This window comes from Alexandromys fortis, unplaced genomic scaffold (genome assembly GCF_014885135.2).
Source record: "Alexandromys fortis isolate MF-2015 unplaced genomic scaffold, M_Fortis_MF-2015_v1.1 scaffold_263, whole genome shotgun sequence".
NCBI classification, from domain to species: Eukaryota; Metazoa; Chordata; class Mammalia; order Rodentia; family Cricetidae; genus Alexandromys; species Alexandromys fortis.
Window position 1 is genome coordinate 1,272,326 of NW_026068165.1, and position 25,585 is coordinate 1,297,910.

At 49.4% G+C, this 25,585-nt stretch overlaps 3 protein-coding genes across 4 annotated transcripts in view; 2 read left to right on the forward strand and 1 right to left on the reverse strand.

Moving 5' to 3' along the window:
* The first annotated feature begins 323 nt into the window (after window positions 1-323).
* Spryd4 (SPRY domain containing 4) lies at window positions 324-2,268 on the forward strand. Its single transcript, XM_050128128.1, has 2 exons — window positions 324-462; window positions 859-2,268. The coding sequence occupies exons 1-2, from the start codon at window positions 378-380 to the stop codon at window positions 1,395-1,397; spliced, it is 624 nt and encodes a 207-aa protein (XP_049984085.1). The 5' UTR covers window positions 324-377; the 3' UTR covers window positions 1,398-2,268.
* Window positions 2,238-19,206, reverse strand: Gls2 (glutaminase 2). 2 transcript variants are annotated; one of them, XM_050128119.1, is made up of 18 exons: window positions 18,800-19,206; window positions 13,446-13,545; window positions 12,958-13,079; window positions 12,329-12,458; window positions 11,652-11,731; window positions 11,068-11,231; window positions 10,828-10,886; window positions 8,633-8,665; window positions 8,296-8,354; window positions 7,696-7,762; window positions 7,508-7,558; window positions 7,178-7,354; window positions 5,139-5,270; window positions 4,542-4,634; window positions 4,311-4,372; window positions 3,548-3,624; window positions 3,031-3,094; window positions 2,238-2,905 (listed from the first exon to the last, which is right to left on the reverse strand). In XM_050128119.1, the coding sequence occupies exons 1-18, from the start codon at window positions 18,961-18,963 to the stop codon at window positions 2,749-2,751; spliced, it is 1,791 nt and encodes a 596-aa protein (XP_049984076.1). In that variant the 5' UTR covers window positions 18,964-19,206; the 3' UTR covers window positions 2,238-2,748. The 2 variants fall into 2 exon arrangements, with proteins under 2 accessions (XP_049984076.1, XP_049984077.1); XM_050128120.1 differs by lacking the exon at window positions 18,800-19,206 and adding an exon at window positions 18,559-18,757.
* A 154-nt stretch (window positions 19,207-19,360) lies between these two features.
* Rbms2 (RNA binding motif single stranded interacting protein 2) overlaps window positions 19,361-25,585 on the forward strand; it is a 67,899-nt gene continuing 61,674 nt past the window's right edge. The window contains exon 1 of the mRNA XM_050128126.1: window positions 19,361-19,631. The gene's annotated coding sequence lies outside the window, so the exon portion shown is untranslated. The remainder of the gene's footprint in view (window positions 19,632-25,585) is intronic.

The window sequence follows — 25,585 nt, forward strand, 5'->3', positions numbered from 1 at the left end:
TTTATGCTGGTGGTGTTGCTATGTGGTGGTGGTGCAAGCCTTTAATCCCAGCACTCGGGAGGCAGAGGCAAAAGTTTCTATGAGACCGAGGCCAGCCTGCTCTACAGAGTGACTTCCAGGCCAGCCCGGGCGACAGAAGACCCAGCCTCAAAACCAAACAAACACTCGACAGACTCTGGTTACGAAGTCTCTGGAGGTCCTACTTAGGTGAGACATGACCTACAGTCTCTCCATAAGGAAACTAGGCACAGCCTACCCAGACCACAAACCGCACGGCAGGGCAGACGCAGGCGCGCTCGCACCACGTGCTCCGAACGCAGGCCAGCCATTGGTCGGTCTCCCGCCGGGGGCGTGCCCTGTGCTTCTGGGGGCACAAGATGGCGCTGCCCTCCGCACGTTGCTGGAACTTGTGCCGCTGGGGAGCCAAGCGATGGGGGGTCCCTGCCAGGGTAGCCCGGAGAGGTAGCGTTCTTTCTTGTTATTCTTTCACGCCAAAGTAGTAGTTAACGTGTTATTTCCAGAGCGCGCTCAGCGAACCCCATTCCTCATCTCCACCCCCGCCCCCTCCCGCAAGTCTGCCTTGGTCTAGATTTCAAACTTGGGGCACCAGTCGGTGGCTTCCCTCATCCCCCGGCCGTGATTTGCGGCTCCCAGGGCTGTTATATTAAAGCCACATCTCTACTCTTTCCATCTTAACGTTTGACTTTAACCGTTTTCCCATCATCGCCCGACTGCTTCAGATCAAACCAGCCCTAGGTTTTAACCTGTCACTACCCATTCCTTTTTTGTCTGTCTGTCTGTCTGTCTGTCTGTCTGTCTGTCTATCTATCTATCTATCATTTTTTGCTCTGCCCTCAGGCATCAGTTTCAAACTGGAAGAAAAAACTGCCCACAGCAGCCTGGCACTCTTCAGAGGCGACACGGGTGTCAAATACGGCTTGGTGGGATTGGAACCCACCAGGGTGGCCCTGAACGTGGAGCGCTTCCGAGAGTGGGCAGTGGTGCTCGCAGACGCCGCAGTCACCGGTGGCAGACACTACTGGGAGGTGACGGTGAAGCGCTCTCAGCAGTTCCGGATAGGAGTGGCAGACGTGGACATGTCCCGGGACAGCTGCGTCGGGGCTGATGATCGTTCCTGGGTGTTCTCCTATGCCCAGCGCAAGTGGCACAGTATGTTGGCTAACGAGAAAGCCCCGATTGAGGGGATTGGGCATCCGGAGAAAGTGGGGCTGCTGCTGGACTATGAGGCAAAGAAGCTGTGTCTGGTGGATGTGAGTCAGATCTCTGTGGTCCACACGCTACAGACAGATTTCCGGGGCCCAGTGACGCCGGCTTTTGCCCTTTGGGATGGAGAGCTGCTAACCCACTCAGGACTAGAAGTGCCCAAAGGTCTCTAATGTGGCCGTTACCTAAGTCCCTTAATCATGCTCACGGTCGGTTTTCTGTTCAAAGGGTCTAAAGCTGTTGTACTTTGTCTCAAGAGACTGGTAGCCCTCAAATTCAGTCGGGACCCTTTGTGCAATATTTGAGTCCTCTTTCCGATCCCTACTCCTCGGAAGCTAGGTTTACAGCCAAACTTTGCCCTTGCATTACTGCCAGTTTCCCAGGGCACCGGGTGATCTTCTCCTCCAGCTGCTTCCTTGGGGCCCTCTGTTGGTGCCCAGGTGTCTTAGACTGTTCAGCCACTACCTCTCCTTCCCTTACCCACATGTAACTTGTTTTGGGGGTTCACCAGATTCTCCAGAGTAAATGCTTTCTACCTCTGGCTGGAGGAGTGGTGGCCTTTTCTCTGATGCACCTGAGTCTTGGGTTCTGGCTCCCTCCCTGCTGTATTGACTGACACAGATGTCAGTCCCACGCAGATGCAGCTCTCCACACACCTCTGATACCCAGCCAGTGTGTCAGAACCATTGTGCCAGTTACGGCTGTGACCAGAGGGGGACATGCGGGGCTGTAGTGCCAGAAACTCTTATCTTTGAGAAGTTCCAGAGAGAAGAGGGAGTTCACACAACCCATTTTAGAGCCCATTCAGACCCAAAACTCCCATCCCACTTGGCCACAGAATATACTTAATCAAAGCAGTATTTGGGGTTGAGGAAAACCTGGTGGAATAGGTGGATATGTATATGGAATATAATATTGTTAAGACAGACCGTGGTTCCGTCTTATTCTCTTACCTATGATGGTGATGAAATTGGGTATCTTTAGGGGAGAAAGAGACTAGATTTAGAAAAAAATCATGTAATTAAAGTTTATTTCAACACAAAATACTTTCTCTGTCTATAAAATCACTGTCAGTGGTGGCAGCACGTCCTGCTAAGGGGACAGATCTCTGCAGGTTTCTAGGCCAGGCGCTTTGACTCTGCCCGCATCTCTTACTCTGTGGCAGATGCATATGCCAGGCGGCTACAGCCTCTCCAAGGAAGTATCTTGTTCTCATAGTAACTTCTTCAGAGAGGAACAGGGGACCTGGGTAAAGACCTGGGCTACTTTTGAGTGGATGAAGCCATTGAACTATACCTTGAGGTGTCTATGGATAGCTTCTACTGCAGGTGTTCACAGAGCCTTCCGTGTGCAGTTTACTGGGGGATGGAGGGTTTTGTTCTCACAGAAAACACTGGCCTGTGTCACCACATGGCTGTGTTGATCCCCACTGAAGCAGCTTCCCACAGGAATTTTGGTGGCTGTGCATTGAATGTATGGCCAGCTCATGCTTTTTCTTGAGCAGGGACTGCCCCTGGCCTGTGTTTACACCATGCTCTCTAAGTTCTCTTTGGACAGGGTCTCAGCTGCTGCCTCGGCCTGAGTCTCAGAGAGCATGTAGGAGTCATGGTAATCTTGAAGCAGCTTGACCACCTCTACGTGGTTGAACTGCACAGCGTCATCCAGGGGAATGTTGCCCCACCTGTGAGGAACAAGGACCACGGTCAGGCAGAGAAGACATGGAGAGTGCCATAGTTGTGTGTCTGTGCACGGTGGCTGCAGGCCAGTGGGGTCACCCGCCTTCCCGTCCCCACTAACCCTACTCACCTGTCCTTGACAAAAGGATTCACTTTGCAAGCCTCGATCAGAAACTTGACAACTTCAGTGTGCCCTAGGAATAGGGGCAGAAGGGAAATGAGAGTGCCCAGGTGGGGCCTGACCACTTGGGGGAACCCTTGGTAGCTGGAGTCTGTGCCAGAGGGAAGGAGGTCCCGGACATTTCCTCCCAGCCAGCATCTAGTTAGTCTGTCAGCGGAGGTGCCTGTAGGCAAAACTGGCTGTGCCCTTTACGAGCACAATGATAGGGGTATGCCTGGTGGAAAAGAAGGGTCGCACACTCTGCCCTTCCTCTTTAACCCTTTATTATTATTATTAAGATTTATTTATTATGTATACAGTGTTCCATCTATGTGTTTGCCTGCCAGAAGAGGGCACCAGATCGCATTACAGATGGCTCTGAGCCACCGTGTGGATGCTGAGAATTGAACTCAGGACCTTTGAAGAGCAGGCAGTGCTCTTAACCACTGAGTCATCTCGCCAGCCCCCTGTTTAACCCTTTAAATACCTTCAGCTGCGGCAACATGCAGGGCTGTGCGGGAGTCATAGTCTTTCTGCTCCATGTCCACGGCTGACAGAGCAAACCTGAGGGGTGGGAGCAGCTCGGGTTACCCACATTGGTCTAGAATCTCTAGTCAGCCTCTGAAGTGCGGCCGGACTGGATGCATTCATACTGGTCATCCAATTGAGGCAGAGTCCCCACTTCCAAGGACTAAACTTATCATTCCCAAGTCAATCACAGTGCCAGCTGTAGCTAACTAAGTTCTTAACCTAAGGCAGGCACTTTGATTTTAAAGCAACAGACAAATCCCTAAGGCTGGAGATGGTCCAGTACAGTGCTTTCTGGGGAAGCACAAGGAACTGAGACCCGAGTTTGATTCACACAACCCACATTAAAACACACACACGAACCAGGCATAGTAACACTCGCCTGTAACCAGACTGGGTGGGAAACAGACAAGGAAGTCCCAGGAGCTTGACGTGTTGGTGAGCTCAAGGCCAGTGAGAGGATGGCCCCTGAAGATTGACACCTGAAGGTGTTCTCTGGCTGTCACATGTACACACACCCACAAATGTGCAGTTGCACAAACAGGTGCGTGTATGCTTGCACACACACAGACACACACACACATGAACACAAGCAGGCATGTGCTCATCTAAATTGCAACGTGTCTGGCTCTAAGCCTAAAACTGAAGCATTCTGCCAAGTCCCTAATAAGATATCTGACCCAGAGTGTCCCATCACATTTATGTAGTCACAGTAGAATTACCTTCGGAGAGCCGAGACATCTCCACTATATGCAGCAAATAACAGGTTCACCACGGTCTTGTTCTGAAACATACATTGTACCCGCTTGGGATTAACTGTGGCTTTGAATCCACCCATGTCCACCCCTACCCGTGAGACCCTCTCCATGAACGCCTCACCAAGGACCTGGCTGAAGTGTCGCGGAATGTTTTGTTTTTGAAATACCCTTTAGGCTGCCCGGGGTTTTCCTTACCCTGACTTCTCCTCCTTCTCGTCGTGGGTCTAACTTCCGCGTACAATGCCGCAGGTTGTCATAGTTGTGGAAGTTAAAGAGAGATACCAGCTTCTAGAATTAGAAGCCAACGGAATTGTTTACTTACCCCTTGCCCTTTCTAGGAGCTCAAATTGCTTGAACTATAGTGGCTACCATTAATTTATTCTTTTTTGTTTATTTTTTGAGACAAGGTTTTTGTGTGTTGACCAGGCTGTCCTGGAACTTTCTCTGTAGACCAGGCTGGCCTCAAACTCACAGAGTTCTCTGCCTCCCAACTGCTGGGGTTAAAGGCATGCAGCACCACACGTGGCTCATTAATTTATTCTTAAACAGTATTAAACGGCCGGGCGGTGGTGGCGCACGCCTTTAATCCCAGCACTCGGGAGGCAGAGACAGGTGGATCTCTGTGAGTTCGAGGCCAGCCTGGTCTACAGAGCTAGTTCCAGGACAGGCTCCAAAGCCACAGAAAAACCCTGTCTCGAAAAACCAAAAAAAAAAAAAAAAAAAAACAAAAAAAACAAAAAACAAAAACAAAAAACAAAAACAAAAAACAGCATTAAACGCAGAACACTTTACCTGGCAGAAGTTGATGCCCCGTTGGCTGTTCCCCAGCTTGTCTAATGGAGGTGACAGACACATCATCCCCATGACATTGGGCACAACCAGGAGGATGGCTCCAGACACAGCTGACTTGGCTGGCAGACCCACCTGAGGAAGAACGCGGCTAGTCTAGTGACAGCACGGACAAGACTACCACCCACCTCCACGTCTCGGTGCTTTAGTTTGCCTGACTGCTGTCTTCTCCTACCATGCATCAGTGCAGCAGGAAATGCTTGCTAAGACACAAACAGCACTCTGCTGGGGGTGGTCTCAAACTAGGAAATGGTCCCCATTTTTATTTATTTTAATTTTCCATATATGAGTGTATGTATGTGTACCACATGTGTGCCTGATGCCCGAGGAGGCCAGAAGAGGGCACTGGGCACACTGGAACTGGAGTTCCAGATGGTCCTCTCCCAAAGCAGCAAATACTCTTAACTACCCAGCCCCAGGAGACCGTCTCTCATTCAACCTTTACTGTGGTGGTAGGAGATAATCAAGAGTAAATAGGGGCTCGGGAGATGGCTTCTCAGGTAAGAGGAGGGCTTCCTGTGCAAATCTAGCAACCTGTGTTTGATCCCCAGAGCCCCCAAAAGTGTACGGAGAGAAAAAACCTCCACAAAATTGCCCTCTGACTTCCACACATGCACCACCATGCATACACTGATGATAAATACATTTTTAAAATTTAAAAATGGGACCTGGGGACAGGAAAGATGGCTCAGTGGTTAAGAGCACTGGCTGCTCTTTCAGAAGGCCAGGGTTTGGTTCTCAATAACAGCATGGCAGCTCACAACTGTCTAACTCCAGTGCCAGAAGATCCTACACCCTCTTCTGGCCTGTGTGAGCACTGTATGTACATGGTTTAAAAACATACATGCAAGCAAAATACCCATACACATAACTTAAAAATAAATAAATTTTTTTTTTGAGACAAGGGTTCTCCATGCATCCCTGGTTGTCCTGAACTTGCTCTGTAGACCTGGCTGGTCTTGAACTCACAGAGATCTGCCTGCCTCTGCCTCCCAAGTGCTGGGATTTAAAAAAATTATTTTTTTTAAAATTTTTTTTATATTTATTTATTATGTATACAATGTTCTGTCTGTGTGTGTATGTCTGCAGGCCAGAAGAGGGCACCAGACTTCATTACAGATGGTTGTGAGCCACCATGTGGTTGCTGGGAATTGAACTCAGGACCTTTGGAAGAGCAGGCAATGCTCTTAACCTCTGAGCCATCTCTCCAGCCCAAAAATAAGTTAAATTATTTTGAAAGGGGTGGTGGTGAGATCCGGAGAGCTGGGTCAGGAATTAGAGCCTGCACTCTTCCTGCAAAGAACTCACGTTCAATCCCAACTACCAAAACTGACAGGCCCACAACCAGCTGAAACTCCAGCTTCGCCGAGGGGTGGATCCCCAATACTTCTAGCCTCAGTGGGCGTCTTCTGTACATATTCCCCCATAATAAAAAACAAATCTTTAAAAATAGATAAAATAATTAAAGCAAACACGGAGAAGAAAAGGACTAGGGTGCCCTGAACAGAGGTGAAGGTGGTTTTGGTTGATCAGAACACCTCCAGGGCCTGGGGGGTGTGGTTCAGAGGCACAGCGCTGGCTGGGGGTGTAGTTCAGTGAGGTGGCACTGGTTGGGGGTGCAGTTCAGAGGCAGGGCACTTCCCTACCATGGTTAAGACCTAGGTTTGATCCTCAATACCAAATCAAACAAGAAAAAAGGCCAGGTGTGAAAGTGTATGGCTGTAGTTCTAGTACTTGAGAGGCTGAGGCAGGAGGATCACTGTGAGTCTGAGGCTACAAACAAATCAACCATGCCTCTCTTTGGAAGTGATATCTAAGATGGGAGTCAGCTATGTAAAAGGTCTATGTGTTTGAGGAATGTGATGTGTTTGGCAAATTTCTCTGAGGATTTTAGCCTGGCTAGATGTTTGTGAAGGAGGCAGAGGTAAGCTTCACCCCACCCTCTCTTCTTGGCCCTGGGCAGCAGAGCCGGGGACACTCACGTGGAAGGCGAACTGGCCAGAGAAGTCATACATGCCACAGGAGTGCATGAGGCTGAGGGTGTTCCGCACGGCTTCAGCACTCAGCACGCTCTCGCCTGTGATGGGGCAGATGCCACCGTTGGCGAGAGTGGCTGCCATGACGCTGCCTGATTCGCAGGTGACCTCCACAGAACACAGCTACGGAAACGAGAGGGGTCAAAGGGCAGTGTGAGCATGAGCATGGCAACCACGAGTGATGTTCTGACATCTAGAGCTCTCAGCACATCTGCCAGGACCACCAGAGAGAAGGGTCTCCCCTGTAGCTCAGAGAACCCGGGAGTGTTTGTGTACCTGGAAGTAGAGATCGAGGGCGGCCATCATGTCCACTCCCTTGGGGAAGCACTGCAGGGAAGAGCATAGGGAAGCGGTTTCTTCAGGACGCGATTTCACAAGCCAGATTAGCACACCATCTCCAACCCTTCGGGCCTTGGCCTGGCACCAGAATCCCCAGGAACTTCTCATTGGCCCCTCCCAGTTACCTTCTTTTCCTTGAGGTAATAGCCAATGGCGTAATTCCGATCCCCGGTTTCCTTCTCTGACTGGAATCTGAAACAAAGACCAAATTTAGCGTTTGAAGTTGAAAGGTGGAAAGAGGGAGAAGGGGGACCCTGCCTTTCCTGGGGTACAGCACTCTATCGCCCACGTCACACTGAATCAGCCCCTTTGTAGCGTCTCACAGAATATTAGTGGGAACTCGTGAACCTGAGCAAACACTCGGTGTAGCTTTGCGGTAAAATGTGAACAGACCAAACAAACCTACCCAGAGCTGTCTAGCCCTTCTGTCTAGGAAATCTGGCAAAGTCTGGCACGGTTTTCGGCTCTGAGTCTTAACCAGGGCTCAGGCACAAACTCTCACACTGCCTTTCTCATTACACGCAGATCTAAGCGGGTCGCTATCTCTCCAAGCAAATGGATGTCAATAAAGGGGCCCTGAGGAGGCTGGGAGGCCAACCCCCCTCCTTGAGTTCCTTCCTAAGAGAGTATCTATTCTCTTTTCCCTCCCTCTTTAGCTGCCCCACCACGCGTACACATATGCAACAGTACAGTGCACTCAGCCAGTCCTCTAAACAGAGCCTTACGTGGCGTTGCTGAACCCCATGAATTCATTTCCAGCCATCTTGTTCAGATACTGCAGTACCTGGAATGGAAGGGGGCCGGAGTAATGCCTTCTGACTAAAAAGCCCTAGAAAACACCGCTCAGGTTGGCAAGCCACTCGGAACCGCGCTGTCCTCATTCCAGCTTTGCCCAGGAGACCAGGGATCTCGAGAGGCTGAAGCCAGCGGGTCCCTCTCCTCTGGAGGTACCGCTTCTACTCTGGGTTGGTGAAGCCTTTGGCTTAAGCCAGGCACCAGAGGCAGCTGTAGAAGACAGCAGCCATGGGAAAGGCAGCAAGCCATTGCATGCAGAGAACTTACAAAATCAAACTTCTCAGCCTTGTTGCAGTCCATCTGCAGAAAGAGAGAGAGAAAGCAATCAGTATTCCAGGCCTAGACGGATGGCAAACAGAAGGGTCACAAGGGCATCGTGGAGCTGGCATGTTAGGCAACGTTACATTTTACAGTGTCTTTTGCTGCTTCTGAGACAAGCCTGTGATGTCCTGGCTGGTCTGTGAGTTAGTTGTGGCCCTGTGATCCTCTGGTCTCTGAGTAGCTGAGGTTATAGGCACATGATCCTTGCTTAACTAGCTGAGACCTTTCTGCCTGCAGGTCTATGTCTAGTAACAGAGAAAACCAAACTATTGACCAGTTTAGTGATGCATGCCTGTATTCCCAGCACTTCTGAGGCTGAGGCAGGAGGATTACTGAAAGATTTCAAGGGTAGTTTGGGGTACATAGAAAGATCTTGCCTCAAAAAAAAAAACAAACAAAAATTTAAATTATCAAAGAATGAGGATTCAGATAACCTCACTACACCCGTTCCATCAGCTTCCTCTATCCCCAGTTTCATTCCTCTCCCACCTCATCCCTCCCCAGCCTCACCTACCCACAGCCTCCCCAGCCTCATCCCTCCACAACCTCACCTACCCAGCCTCACCTATCCCCTGCCTCCCCCATCCCAGCCTCACCTATCCCCTGTCTCCCCCATCCCTAGCCTCACCTATCCCGTCTCCCCCATCCCCAGCTTCACCTATCCTCTGCCTCCCCCATCCCCAGCCTCACCTCCTCCAAGCCTCCCCCTCCCCAGCCTCACCTCTACTTTCTAGCCTCAATCTCAAGCCCTCATCCCTGTCTCCAGTCTGGCCCTATCCCTCACCACCACCATTCATTTTATTTTTTAGTGAAGTCTCATGTATCCCAGACTAGCCTTGAATTTATGATTTTTCTACCTGTACTTCCCAAGTTCTGGCATTGCAGGTATGTACTACCATGGTCCAACTCTCTCTCTCTTTTCCAAGAGAGGGTTTCTCCATGTAGCCCTGGCTGTCCTGGAACTTGCTTTGTAGACGTGGGAGCCTTGAACTCAGAGATCTGCCTGCCTCTGTCTCCTGAGTGTTGGGATTAAAAGTGTGCACCACCACCACCCAGCCCCCACTCGCATTCCTTACACCCCATTAGCCTTACTCTACCCTGTACCCGATTCCCATACCCTCGGGGACAGAAATGGGAAGTCTGTTAATACTCAATTACATTGATAAACGATTTTCTTCTATTACCAGGGAAACTAGGTCTTCAGGTATGTTGGTCAAATGCTTTGCCACTGAGACACCCTCCCCCCTCCAGCTATACTGATAAATGAAACAGAAATCATTTCTTTTTAGCGGTGCCAGAGATTGAACTGAGGGTCTCCACAGACTGTGGGGGCAAATGTTCTACTACTGAGCTTCATTCCCAGCTCCGAAGCTGAAGTTTAGCTTAGCTGTGAGTTGGGTTCGCCACGCTGATTTAGATGAGATTAAGATGAGAGAGACCCCCAAGATGGGGCTGCAGACAAAACTGTCATGGAACAGCCAGGCACATTTGCCTCGGTCCCTCCCCCAGATTCATGGCTTCCTGCATATGTCAGCTATAGAGTCAACACTCCCGGGGACTCTGACACCTGAGCTCCTAGGGGGAAGGGTTCCTAACACCACCTTCCTCAGGAGGGGTTGTGATTGGCCCCGTGGTGTCGCTGCCCACGCTGCTCCCAGGTTCTTGCTCAAGCCCTGGGAGAGCTGCAGCTGAAGGGCCTGCCTGACACCCCTTGCTCAAGGCCAGCTCGCAGTTCCAGGTGACGTGAATGACTGCCCTGAACTGGCCGTTCACCCTTTTCTCAGTGCGTCTCTCACCCAGGAGTGGCCAATCAATGTCTGATGGCGTTGTCCTCCCCCTGCCTTTGGCATCTGGCTGTTGGTCCCAGGCAGGGGTCACGACCTGCTCACTTCTGTAATGGTCAGTGCTCTGGGCTGCAGAGCTGTAGGTGGGGGCAGGGAGGACTAGGGTAAGGGAAGTGATGTGCAAACTCTCACTAATATCCATAGCTTATAACATCTGGCTTCCTGTTGTACTTTTCCATGCCTCTTATTAACCCTCAAAGGACCTGGTACCCCGCCAGTCTCCCTGGAGAGATGAACAGATGCAGGAATAAGGGGATGGGAGACTATTACCTTTCACAGGGTTAGACTTGTACTGACCTTGATCAAGGAGCTGACAACGATGGCACCGGCATTGACCATGGGGTTATGGGGGATTCCTGGGGAAACACAAACCAGAGTCTGTTGGCCACTAATGAAAGTCTGCTTTATATTGTTCCATTCTGAAGCTAACCAGGGTTGGGTCTGGCTCCTACCTGGATGAGAGAAAAGGCAAAGAAGAATGGGAGAAGATAGGGCTAAGGGAAAGGCAGACTAAGCGTGCGCCCTGGAGATGCTCACCTTCCTCGTTGAGGGACAGTTTGTTATAGCGCAGACCGCTGGGTTCCTTGCCCACAAACTTGTGCACGTAGTCAGTGCCTAAGGTGCTCACAGAGATGGCATAAGTGAGGGGCTTGACACAGGACTGCAGGCAGAACGGGATCTTCGTGTGGCCCACAGAGTGCCTGGAGAAAGAGAGTTCTTCATAAAAGGGGTTCTGCACCTGCGCCCTCAGCACCTCCCTCTCACCCAGCGTCTCTTGGTGTTTGCTTGTCTAATTTTTTATTTATGTACATTGGTGTTTTGTCTGCATGTATGAGGGTGTCGGGTACCCTGAAACTGGAGTTAAAGACAGTTGTGTGTTGTCATGTGGGTGCTGGAAATTGAACTTGGGTCCTCAGGAAGAACAGCCAGTGCTCTTACTGTCAGCTCTCCAGCCCCCTTGTTTGTTTTTGAGGCGGGGTCTCTCTACAGAGCCCTGGCTGTCCCAGAACTCGCTCTGTAGATCAGACTGGCCTTGAACTCAGAGATCCTCCTGCCTTTGCGGTCCAGGTGCTGGGATTAAAGGCGTGCACCACAAGGCCCAGCATCACCCAGGATCTTACCGCTGACCATCCACAGTGCACAGGGAGACACCCCAAAGGTCTGGGTTTGACTTGGCCAGCTGAGGGATGTAGGCTGCCACCTGGGCATGAATAGGTAGAGAAGGGAAGAGAGATGAGAACAGAGAAAGCACAGCTATGTGCAGGGTCAGAAATTGGTAGAAGCTAATATTCTGCCACCTACGGCAGATAGTCCTTCTGTGCACTGCTTCCAGAAGCACCCAGGTCTTCAGTCCCTGGCAACCCTACCTCTCTGTAGTCCTAACCATGGCGGAATAGCAGGAAAGCTCATGGAACATTAAAAAGTGGCAATTCTAGGGCTGGGTTTTCAGGTCCACTCCCTGTAAATCTTGAAGGCTCGACTGAATATCTTTACTTTGAGACAGGGTCTCCCCTAAGAATCCAAGCTGACCTCAAACTTCTGATTCTGCCTTAAGCTCCTGAGAATTGGGATTATAGGCCTGCGCCACAAAGCCTCTCTTCTGCCATCCATGTCCACAGAAACCTAAGGTCTTGCCACATGTTATTAGAATACACGTAGAAACACATGAAGCCATGTCCTTGTTTCCGAGGCTCCGCTCCTCAGCCTGTATCACTGAACCTCAGCCCCAGGAAGTCTCTGAGACACCATGTGTGTCTAGCTCAGAGCCCCCACCCTTCCCTCATTCCCTGGCCCTCACTTTGCCTCCAGTGAGCTCTTTGGCATCCTCAAAGATGCGATCCACGTGGCCCGTGAACTCCTCAAAGTCAGGGATGACAAACTTCTTTCGGAATGCCTGAGTCAGGAGCACAATGTTGCTGCTCACACACCTGGATCCCAGATACGAGTGTGTTAGGGGGCTGGAGAGATACAGCAGGCATGGGAACCACACAAGCTGGGGATAAACAGGGTTATAAGCATTTGTCTGGTTTCGGACTAACAGCTGTGTGACTTTTGGCCGTCATTTTATCTCACGAGGTTTAAATTCCCTAACCTCCAAAATGAGGGGTTCTAAAGACATAGGAAGATAGCCTGAGACATTATGAGAAAAACACTAAAATCAGAAAAAGCATAGCCTATGGGCTCTAGCGTTGAGAAGTCCTAATATATACAGCCATAAGCGTATGTGAGCACACAGGGCGTTATCTAGAACACACTCACTAATCTGTTAACAATGTTTACATCTGGGAAAGGGGCTAGGACTGAGTAGAAGAGAAAATATATTTCTGTATTATTTTTCATAATGAGTATGTATTGCTTGTATTATAAGTAAAACTCTTCTACCTACAGAACAGTTCTGGGGGCAATGCTCATTTCTGGGGCTCTCACTTTTGGAAGAGCTCGCGGTCCAAGAGGCCACCATTGTTGGACTCCTGGACCATGCGCTGCATCTTGCTCATGCAGTCCTGGAGCCGCGGGTCTGACGTTTGTAGTCCAGTGGCCTTCAGGGCCTTTGGGGGAGAGAAGAGGCCTGGTCAGGTCAACCAAGGACAGCAATCTATTCCTCAGTCTTTCCCAATAGATCCCCAAATCCCCCACTGCTAACTACTACAATGGGTAGAACATGGGTTTGGGAACTAAGCAAAGGGACTGGAGCAGTCTCAGAGGTTAGTACGTCTCTTGCCACTTTCCATGAGAAGCGTTATCATCTGGACGATGGCATTGGCTCATCAGCCCACGCAGCCATTAGCCCTCTGTATTTTTCAGTGTTCACATAGCAACCCATTAACTAACCTATACTTTGTCAACCAGACTTTTCTCACGTCCCAGGGCCTCTAAGGAGTCAGAGTTCTCTGGATAGGCAGACAGCCACTTACGGTAGTGAACTTGTGGATGGGGATCCGTTCCTGTCCCTCAGCAATGGTGTAGAAGAGCAGGTCACCAAGGCGAGGCAGCATGCCACTGTTTGACACATCACTGTTTGGGGGGAAGAGATGGGAAGGCGGGGGCCTGAGGATGCTCCGTCTTCTCCTAACTCCACCTCCGGCACGAGATGTGACTCCTACTCTCCAACTTTCTTTCCAAAGTTCTGAACTTTCAGACCTTCATTTCAAGCTGTCTCATAGATAATTCCACTTCCAGATGTCCCACACACCCTGAAAACTGAACGCACCCCGCAAGAGCTGTCTCTGCTTGCATGTTTCCCATGAGGGGCGGTACACGCATAACCAGCGGGATGCAAGCTGCACTGCAGAACTAGTGTGATTCTTCCCTCATTCTGTGTCTATACTGAGTGAGTCACTAACATTGGGCGAATTCGTCTTCACTTTCCTCTCAAATCCCCCCTCTTTCTCCTGTGTCCTGGGAAGAGTCTGCTTTGCTCCCACTGCTGTGTGACTTAGGCAGCTCGGTCACTATTGCTAGCCTGCTTCTCCTTATCTACTTGACATGGGTGGTGTCAGGCTCAGGACCACACTCCATGACAGACACAGCTTCCTGCCTGTCATCTGCTACTATACTCCCTGCCCTCCATGCCTGCTGTCCTTCTGAAACTTAACCATTTTCCACTCAGAACCCTAAAGCCGGGCATGGTAGTGCATGCCTTTAGCCTTGAATCCCAGCACTCAGGAGGCAGAGGCAGGTGGATCCCTGAGTTGAAGGTGTAGAGCAGCCTGGTTTACACAGCAGGTTCAGGACAGCCAAGGGTACACAAAGAAATCCTGTCTCTGAAACAAACAAACAAACAAAAGCAAAAACCTGTCATACAAACAGGGTGAGGTGACATATTCCTGTAATCCTAAAACGTGGGAGGTGGAGGCAGGAGGATCAGGAGTTCAGGTTCTTTCTCAGCCGCACAGTCAGTCTGAGGCCAGCCTGGGCTACCCGAGACCATGTGCAAACCAGGAACAAGTGGCTGGAGTTGTCTCAGCCGTTCAGAGCACCTGTTGTCCCTCAGAAGACCTGAGTTCCCTCCCCAGCACTCACGTTGGGTGGGTTGCTCATAACTGCCAGTTTCTTAAGGGGATTAAATGTCTTCTTCTGGCCTTCATGGGTAACCCTCCCCAATAAACAGAAATAAAAATAAGGGTTAAAACAAAAATATCAGTGCCATCCAGGACAAAACGGCAGCTCACAGAATGGGAAAAAATTTTCACCAACTCCACATCTGACAGAGGGCTAATATCCAAAATATATAAAGAACTCAAGAAACTAGAACAAACAAACCAAATAATCCAATTAAAAATGGGGTACAGATCTGAATAGAGAGTTCTCAACAGAGGAATCTCAAATGGCCGAGAAACACTTAAATGTTCAACATCCTTAGCCATCAGGAAAATACAAATCAAGATGACTTAGATTCATTCTTACATCTGTCAGAATGACTAATATCAAAAAAACACAAGTGACAGCTCTTGCTGGAGAGAATGTGGAGCAAGGGGACACTCCTCCACTGCTGGTGGGAGTGTACAGCCACTGTGGAAATCAGCATGGCAGTCTCAGAAAATTGGGACTCGATCTATCTCAAGACCCAGCTATTCCACTCCCGGGCATATATCCAAAGGACGTTCCATCCTACCACAAGGACACTTGCTCAATTATATTCTTAGCAACTTTGTTCATAATAGTAAAAAACTGGAGGCCATCTAGATGTCCCTCAACTGAAGAATGGGTAAAGAAAATGTGGTACATTTGCACAATGGAGTATTACTCAGCTGTTTAAAAAAATAACATCATTGCAGCCAAATGGATGGAACTAGAAAAAAAAAATCACCTGAATGAGGTAACCTAGACCCAGAAAGACAAACATGGTATGTACTCACTCATAAGTGGATATTAACTGTTAAGTAAATAATAATTGTGCTACAATCCAACAGACCCAGAGAGGCTAGTAACAAGGAGGGCTCTAGAGGGGACGCGTGGATCCCCTTTAGAAGGGGAAATAGAATAGAGTTCATGGCTGGATTGGGGGCAGGTGGGGATGGGAACAGGAGAGATCAGGTGTTGGGGAGAGATGACTGGAATTGGGAGGCATTTGGGGGGTGAGGCAGAAACCTAATGCAATGGATACCCCCTGGAATCTACAAAAATGACCCTAGTGACGATTTCTAGCAATAGAGGGACATGGAGCCTGAACTGGTCATCTTCTGTAACCAGGCAAGGCTTCCAGTAGAGGGGCTGGGACATCAACACAGCCACAAAAGCTTAACCTACGATTTGTCCTGCCTGCCCGTGTGCTGAGGTAAAGGAGGCGCAGAACTTGCAGGAGTGACCAAACCATGACTGGAAACTTGAGACCCAAGCAGAAGAGGGAACCCATGCCTGACACTGCCTGAATGCCCACTGCATTGTGAGAAGGCTTGTCCAATACGGGAACATATCCTCCTAACCCCATAGATCTTAGGAGGCAGAGACCGGATCAAGGAAGGATCCAGGCCAACTACGTCTACACAGAAGTTCCAGGCAACGCTATTACTAGAACCCTGTCTCAAAAACGAAAAAGAGGTATGTGTAATCCTAGCTCTCTGGAGGTGGAGGCAAGTTCAAGGTCTCCCCTATATAGAGTTTGAGGCCAACTTAGGCTATATGAGACTGTGTCAAAAAAAAAAATTTACTGGGTTCCAGGTTCAATTTCCATCATCCATAGGACTGCTCACTAGTGTCTGTAACTCCAGCTCCAGGGGATCTGACGTCGTCTCCTGGCCTCCCACAGACATACATACTGGCAAAATATCTGTACACACAAAATAAACATAAAACTATAAAAATCCATTTAAAAAACTGAATACAGGGTGAGCAAGACAACTAGCAGGAAGCACTGACCGCCTGCAGCCCTGGAGACCTGAGGAGCCAGGTAAAGGTGGAAGGAAGGAACCAGCTCTAGTTACCCACTGACCACGTGAGCACAAGGCTTACTGGGACTCATACAGATACGATAGTTAAAAATCAGTTAATTAAAAATAAAACTCATATGTGCAAAATATAGCTCACCAAAATATTATAATTCTACACTTGTTAAATTATATGCATATACATGTACATGTACATATATAATCTATATATGGATATATCACAGAATTAACTTTTTGCAGCTCTGGCTGTCCTGGAACTCACTCTGTAGATCAGGCTGACCTAAACTCACAGAGATCCACCTACCTCTGCCTCCTGAGTGCTGGGACTAAATTTATGCACCGTCATGCCGGGCCTGGTGCCCCGAGAGGTCAGAATAACCCAGATTCCCTGGAACTAGTTACAGATAATTGTTAATCAGCTACGCTGGGAACTGAAGCTGGGCCCTCTCCAAGAGTATCAGGTGACTCAGGACTGGAGCGATGGCTCGGTGGTGAAGAGGACCTGGGTTCAATGGGTGACTCACACCCATCTATAACTCCATTTCCAGGGGATCCAATACTCTCTTCTGAGCAGGCGTGAATGCAGTACACAGACATGAGTAAAGTAGAACACCCATACACAGCATAATAATAATAATAATGATAATAAAAAATTAAAAACAGCAACAACAAAAACTTCATAAAGCCAGGCGGTGGTGTCGCACACTTTTAATCCCAGCACTCAGGAGGCAGAGGCAGGTGAACCTCTGAGTTAGAGGCCAGCCTGGTCTACAGAATGAGTTCCAGGACAGCTAGGGCTACACAGAGAAAGAACAACACAGGTGTCCACCACCACGCCTGGTGGTAGGAAATTTATTTTTAATTAATTAATTTATTTATTTATTTTTGGTTTTTCGAGACAGGGTTTCTCTGTAGCTTTGGTGCATATCCCGGAACTAGCTCTTGTAGACCAGGCTGGCCTCGAACTCACAGAGATCCGCCTGCCTCTGCCTCCCGAGTGCTGGGATTAAAGGCGTGCGCCACCACCGCCCGGCTTTATTTTTAAATGTTTTTAAAAGATTTTTTTTTTTTCGAGACAGGGTTTCTCTGTGGCTTTGGAGCCTGTCCTGGAACTAGCTCTGTAGACCAGGCTGGTCTCGAACTCACAGAGATCCGCCTGCCTCTGCCTCCCGAGTGCTGGGATTAAAGGCGTGCGCCACCATCGCCTGGCTTTTAAAAGACTTTGTTTTGTTTTTCGAGACAGGGTTTCTCTGTGTAACATTCCTGGCTATCCAAACTCACTCTATAGACCAGGCTGACCTCGAACTCACAGATCGACTGCCTCTGCCTCCCTAGTGCTGGAATTAAAGGTGTGTGCCATCACAGCCTGGCTTTAAAAGATTTATTTTATTGTGTGAATGCACACACAGGAAAGCCTGGGAATTACGGATGGTTCTGAGCCATCATGTGGGTGCTGGAAATCAGACCCAGGTCCTCTACCAGAGAAACAAGTACTCTAAATGACTGGGCCACCTCTCAGGCCCTACACTAAGTATTTTAAAATATCTGAATTACAAGGTATTCCCTTTTTACTGACCTCCTTTACCCTCCCAACACAGAAACCCCTCATAGTATCACACTCTCCAATACTGTCAACCCCGCTGCCTGGGCAGTAGGGGAAGGGGGGGGGGCGGTCGACTTCCTGGGTTGAAGATGGGCCCCAAAGGAAAAAAAACTCTTCAATCACGGAGACAGAGCAACATAATAGCTCTGACTTTGATTTGGAAAAATCTGTGTCTCACGATTTTCCTCATTTAGGAAAAATCAACACATTCAACGATCAAGTTGGAAACTTGTTATGAGTGTTTTGCCTGCATGTAGGAAATTCTACAGCTACGCTCTGCTACAAAAACACGCCGGACACATACGCACAGAACGTGTGCATCAGAAATGACGCGCACCACACATAACCCACTGACGACACGCAGAAACAAGAAACACCACACAGACAGCCTCAAGTGCACTTTGACCTGGGGCAGGAAGCTGTTCCATACCCAAGACCTTCCCTAAAATACCGGGACCAGAGAAGAAAGGATGCGGATGGGCAGGTGTGCACCAGGCAACACTCGGCGCCCATCCGCGTTCCCCATTAAGTACGCACCTTGGACAGGCATCATCTCGAAGACCGACCTGCCCAAACGCCCTCCCGGGCGGACGGCACCTGACCGCCCGAGCGCGGCGGACCCAAATCCCCACATCTAAAGGAAAAGGCATCGCAGGCTAGTGAGCTTGGAGAGGAGACGAGATGCGCTCTCTGGGCAAGGGCACTCCCAGCGAGCTAGTGAGAACGACAGTGGGAGTGGGAGCCAGCCTGTCCCCTGCCCCTGTCCCGCGAGCCTTACTGATCCGTGTGCTGCGGCTGGTGGCTGTGCGGCGCGGCCTCACTGAAGTGGTACCGGACGCCCCCGCCTAGGAGCGGGCCCCGGCTCGGGTGACCCCAGCCTCCCCGCCGGCGGTGGCTGCCGGCGCGGCTCAGCGCGTTCTGCAGAACCCTCATGGAGCGCATGCCCCCGGCGCGCCACCCGCTCTGCCCGGGCGCTCCAGACGTGCGAGCGGTGGCGAGGAGGGAGGGGTGGAAGTGACGGGCGAGCCTAGGAGTGGGGGAACAGTCCGGCGGCCAGCCGAGCCTGGGAGGAAAAGGGCCAGCTGGGTGGGTGGGGTTGGCACCAGGGGAGGGGCCAGGCCCGTGGCGACTCCGATCCTGCAGGTGCACCCATCGCCCTGGTCGCCCCCAGCCAGGAGTGCAGCGGCCGCCACCGGTGAGCAGCGGCTGGAAGGCGCTGCGTGGGAGGGGGCGGGTCCTGGAGTCAAGACGGACAGGGCCCATGGCCAATCATCGAGGAAGAAGAACCTTGGGAGGCGGGGAGAGTCAGGTCCCTGCGCCCACGGACTCTGGGGCGCGGCGCGTCACTGCGGTGGTGGGGAGAGAAACCCCTCTCTGCGCCGTCGGAGCTCGGGGAGAAGCGGCAGGGCTGGGAACGATGGGATTCTCTGGTGCCCCTGAAAATGTTACTCGAGAGAGAAAGATGAGAGCTAGCGGGAAGCAGGAGCCACCTAGTGAGCGGGTGGCGCGCCAGGGGCGTGCGAGGTTCCGAGGCCAGAAGCGGCCCGTGCGCTGTCACCTGCTGTGCGGGCTGCTGGCTCTGAGCAACGCGTCACGGACGCGCGCTGGCGGTGAGTGGAGAACGCATGTCCAGAAACAGCCGCGCTTCCGTGCGAGTCTTTCCGCTGCTAGGTTCTTAGCGTGATCTGCCTGCAGTTTATTTGGTGGTTGTGGAAATTCTTTCTGTGGAGTTCATGCATTAAAATAAGTGTGGTGGTGCACGCCTTTATTTCTAGTACTTGGGAGGTAGAAGCAGGCGGATCTCTGTGAGTTCGAGGCCAGCGTGGTCTACAAGAGCGCGTTCCAGGACAGGCTCCAAAGCTCACAGAGAAACTCTGTCTCGAAAAACCAAGAAAAAAAAAAAAAAGGAAGGAAGGAAGGAAGAAAGGAAGGAAGGAAGGAAGAAAGGAAGGAAGGAAGGAAGGAAGGAAGGAAGGAAGGAAGGAAGGAAGGGAAAGACAGCGAACACGAAAACCTTGTGTGTGCGCGCGCGTGCGTGTTAGTGTGTTAGAGACAGGGCCTTGTGATATAGCCCGTGTCGCCTCAGCATTCTCAAATGCAGGGATTACAGTTGTGTGCAACACACACACACACACACAGAGGGAGAGAGGGAGAGAGAGAGAGAGAGAGAGAGAGAGAGAGAGAGAGAGAGAGAGAGAAGAAACACAAAACATTATATAAATGCCCCCCCCCCCAATTTTATTTTTGAGACTGGGTCTCTCTATGTAGCCCTGGCTGTCCTGGCACTCCCTAGGTAGACCAGACTGGCCTCCCAGACCCACCTACCTGTTTAAACCTTCAGAGTGCTGGGATTAAAAGTGTGTGCGCCACCATCTGGTCCAGTTTTGTCTACTTAATCACCTACGCATCTCCTCTTCAATGAAGAACATGCACAAGACTCTTTGAGAACTAAGGGAGTGGTGGCCAGCACTCAAGCGCAGAAGGGCAGGTGAGTCAGTAGTTCAAGGCCATCTTCTGTCCCCTAAGGAGTCCACCCCACCTCCTCACACTTTTGTTTAGTTGGAGTAATATTAACCTCTGTTCTTGAGTGTGTATGGTGTGTCTCTCTCTCCTCAGCTGTGACCTATGAAGCAGTTGTTAGGCCCATTCTGAAGAGAGGAAACTCAGAACAGAGACACCTCGGTGGGTAAAGGTGTTTGTTGCTGAGCTTGACAGCTGCCTGCATTCAAGCTGTGGAGCCCACACAGTGGAAAGAGAACTGACATAGACGGGAGCACACGTGCCCCCCACCCCAGATACATAAATGTTTTTAAAAAAAGACCCACTTTTTAAATTAAAATTAAGACTGCTTGCATAAGAGAGCCCAGAGCTGAAATCACACAGATCTTGGGTTACCTTCTCCAAAATTGACAACTGAATCAACAACCCGGGAGAAAACTACCTCGCTCCTGAAAAAGGTTATTTTATGCTGTGAGATAGAACTAACTGGTCATTGACTATTGAGCTGCCCAGGCTACATTACAAAACTCTTCAGTTTTCATTTCTGAATCTAAATGGCCCCGAATCTGGCCCAGAACGGGGTACAACCCTTGTAGATCTCACCGTCTGAGAAGCTTGGGTGAGAGGGTCAGGGGGACAAGCTCAGTTGGGCTGTGTGAGGAGAACTTGCCACAAGCGAGATGTAACCATGAGAAATCAGACGTCAAACATGCTTGCGTGTTTGGTAGGACGGCAGCTCTTGTTATGGTTCAGAGTGGGGGTTTTGTTTGAAACCAGGCGGCCTCCCTCTGTTTGTTTTTCCTACTGTTAGCCCTTCCACTCGTGACTTATCTGCTCCCCTATCAGGGGCACTTCCTCTAACTCAGGGACTGCGGGTCATTGCCCTACTTCTGACTTTGCCCTGAAAGCAAACTTCTTGGTTTTTGCTTTCAGATAAAATGTCTCCCTGATGCTTTTGAACTTGCTTTTCAAGGATGACTTGAAGCTCTGATCCTCTGGCTTCTACCTCTCAAGGGCAGGGTTATAGACCTGCGGTTGCCCTGCCCTCCCAGAGTTATTCCAGGGCAGGGTCTGAACCGAAGGATTCCTGCATGCTAGGAATCAAGCATGTAGGCAAGCACTCGGCCAGCTGAGCATCCCCATCCACGCTTTTTGGGTTTGGAGACGGGGACTAGTTATGTTGTTGGGCTCAAATTTGCCCCCTCCTGCCTCAGTCTCCCAAGCTGCTGAGGTTACACACATCTGTAACACTATGCCTGTGTTTAATTAAGAGTCTTACTACTCAGTATAAACGTAATCAACATGAGTTTGTATGTGCAGTGTATGTACATGTGCTTGTGTGTGCACAGGTGTCTTTCTCAGGGGATCTCCACTTTGATTTTAAAGATTTTTTTTTTTTTTTTTTTTTTTTTTTTTTTTTTTGCGACACGGTCTCACTGGGTAGCCCAGGCTGGCCTGGAACTCACAAGTCTTCCTGTGCCTCCTGATTAAAGGTGTGCACCACCATGCCTGCCTTTTCCTGTGCAGTGTTTTACCTGCACATATGCATGTACCACATAAGTACCTGGTGCCTGTGGAGGCCAGAGAGGTAACCCTGGAACCAGAGTTACAGACTGTATGAGTGCTGGGAACTGAACTTGGGTCCTCTGCAGGGCAGCAAGTGTTCTTAACTCCTGAGCCATTTCTCCAGCCCCCACCGTATTTTTTGAGTGAGGGTCTTTCATGAACCTGGACCTAGACCCAGCTAGACCTTGGATGGCCAGCGATACCTCGCCTCAATGCTCGAGTTCCAGATTCCCAGCTTTTTATGTGTGTGCTGGGGGTCAGAACTCAAGTCCGTATGATCTCATAGTCAGTACTTGATGAGCTAACCTGTCTGCCAGCCCTTCTAAAGATCTGTTCATGAGAAAAATGCCTTAGGTTAGGGAATTTCTAGTTATTAACCAGAAGCTATTTGCTTCATTTATATCCCTGTTTCTTTGAATTATCTATTTTATATCACTGCTAATGAGCTTCTGCTTCTTGCATTTTCCTCTTACGTGGGAGCTGGTTGCCTATTGAACTTGCTCAGGTGCACTTTGATTTCCTGAGTCAGAGCCTGAAGGGTGAGCAGTTCAAGGCCAGCCTCTACTATATGATGACGCCCCCCTCCCCTCATTCAAAACACAAAAACAGAACAACAGCGAAAGTTGGGGTGACCAAGACTGCTCAGCTCGGTCCGAATCTGAATCTGGCAGCCTGAGTTTTGATTCCGGGAACCCAAGTAAGGTAAAAGTGGAGAAATGACCCCACAATATGGTCCTCTGACTTACACGTGTACCTGTCCCACACCCCAGTAATAAAAATAAGATCTCCCTCTCCCCTCAAACTTCTGACCTACATTGGATCCTGTTTCCTAAAGGACGCGTGTCCTGCTTTGCCCAGCAGGTGGCAGTGTTTCTCCTGGTATTCTTTGGTGGCTTGCTTTCTCACCAGAAACACTCTGAAAAGGATGAAAATTATAGTCTGTCATTATAATGAATTTAAATTATATTTGGATGGTGTCCTGGTTGGGTTTTTTTGTCAGCTTGACATAAGCTTGAGTTATTTGGGGAAAGGGAACCTCACTTGAGAAAAGCCTCAATCAAAATGGCCTGCCGGCACGTGGGAGGACCCAGCCCACGGAAGGTGGCTGCGGCAAGCCAGTAAGCAGCATTTCTCCATGGCCCCTGCTCATGAGGAAGTTCCTGCCTCAACTTCCCTTCATGATGGGCTGGATAGGGACCTGTAAGTTGAAATAAAACCTTTGCTACATCTGTTGCTTTTTGAAATGGTGGTTATTACAGCAATAGCAAGCCAAGGCAGGTAAGAGGTTAGCCTCAAGGTGGTGGTGCAGGCCTTTAATCCTAGGACTTCAGAGGCAGAGGCAGGCGGATCTTTATGAGTTTGAGGCCCAGCCTGGTCTACAAAGTGTGTTCCAGGACAGCCAGGCTACACAAAGAAACCCTGTCTCGAAAAACAAACAAACAAACAATAACAAAATACACACAAAAAGAAGAAAGAAAGAAAGAGAGAGAGAGAGAGAGAGAGAGAGAGAGAGAGAGAGAGAGAAAGAAAAAAAGAAAGAAAGCAGGATGAGCAAGCCAGGGGAAGCAAACCAGTAAGCAGCACTCCTCCGTTGTCTCTGCATCAGCTCCTGCCTCCAGGACCCTGCCCTGAGTTCCTTCCATGATGGACAGCAGTGTGACAGACAGTGTAAGCCAAACAAACCCTGTCCTCCTCATCTTGCTTTGGTCATGGCGTTTCCTTGCAGCAATAGAAACCCTGACTGGGGCATGAGCCTAATAAACCCTTTGCTCCCCACAAGTTGCTGTGTTTTATCACATACTGGGTCCTATCCCAGCCTGTGGCGCCTCGCTCCTGTAAGCCCTGCCCTTGGGATGCAGAGATGGAATCAAAGGTCAAAGTCATCCTCCACAGCCATTCTGAGGCCAGGCAGGACTATGGAAGACCCTTCCTTTTAAAGAACAAAAGCAGAGGCAGGTGTGGTGGCATGTGCTCACCATAAGCAGACAGTGTGAACTGAAGGTCGGAAATTCTAGATTCCGAGCTGGCATGGACACACACACCTGAAGCCTGTGTTCTGGAGCCTGTGGATGTTTGTTTGTTGCCATGGCCCCTAGCAAATTTTTGTTGTTATTATTTGACAGTTTTATACAGGTATTGTTAAGGCTACTTCAAGTTAATAGTTTTTTTCTTTGCTGTTTATCTCCGGGCACACTGCGGATTGAACCCAGGTCCTGTGCGTGCTAGGCAAATGCACCATTGAACTGCACCCCAGCCCTCAGTGTTCTGACTCATTGCCATCCTCATGGCTTTACACTTACTGCTGTATGCTAGTGTAACCATGTGAAATTATTATTCAATGATAAAAATATTGAAAAAAAATATAGTAGTTTAATTTGGTGAAACCTAGTAGTTGAATTGAAGTTGATACCCCTGATGGGATCATGTGAGTTGTTTTAGAGATAGTTAGGGCTAGGCAAGAATTAATGTCTCAGGTGTGAAGTAAACACATGAATAGAGCCGTATCACCAATGTAGATGGTTCCGAGAATGCATAGAATGCAGTCTTAGGTCCTTCACTGACATGTGCCCGAGAGCTCAGGTCATCCTTAGATACGTAATGAGTTCAAGGCCAGCCTGAGCTGCAGGAGACCTTATTTAAAAAAAAAAAAAAAAGGAAATTGGGGTTCAACCTGAAGGTCAGAAAAGGCAAAACAGACAGCCACTGGCTCTTATCTCTCCTCAGTCCAAAATGGTGATCCTGTCTGCAGGAATCTCAGAATGAGACTGTGTCTGAGAGCTGTCTCCTCCCATTTTATAATCCTCTCTAGTTCTGGGATTAAGGGCGTGCACCACTGGTTTCTATAGCGAACTAGTGTGGCTCCTGGGATTAAAGGTGTGTGTCATTGTTGCCTGCTCTGTAAGGCTGGCCAGTGTGGCTGTTTTACTTTTCCGATCTTCAGGCAAGCTTTATCTATTAAAATACAAATGAAATGCCACTACAGTCTGGTCTACAGTGCGAGCTTTAGGATAGGCTCCAAAGCTACAGCGAAACCCTGTCTTGAAAAACCAGAAAGAAAGAAAGAAAGAAAGAAAGAAAGAAAGAAAGAAAGAAAGAAAGAAAGAAAGAAAGAAAGAAAGACAAAGAAAGAAAAACAAAGAAAGAAAAAAGGAGGGAGGGGTTGGGAGATGGCTCAGAAGTTAAGAGCACTGACTGCTCTTCTAGAGGTCCTGAGTTCAGTTCCCAGCATCCATGTGATGACTCATAGCCATCTGTAATGAGATCTGGTGCCCTCTTCTGACACGCAGAACACTGTATACATAATAAATAAATAAACCTTAAAAAAAATCTAAGCATGGTAACTTAAAAAAAAAAACAAATTGGATATAGTAGCACATGCCTTTACCCCAGCATTTGGGGAGCAGAGGCAAGCAGATCTCTGTGAGTCTGAGACCAATCTAGTCTACATAGTAACTCCTAAACCAGTCAGTGCTCTATAGTAAAGCCCTGTCTCAAAAAG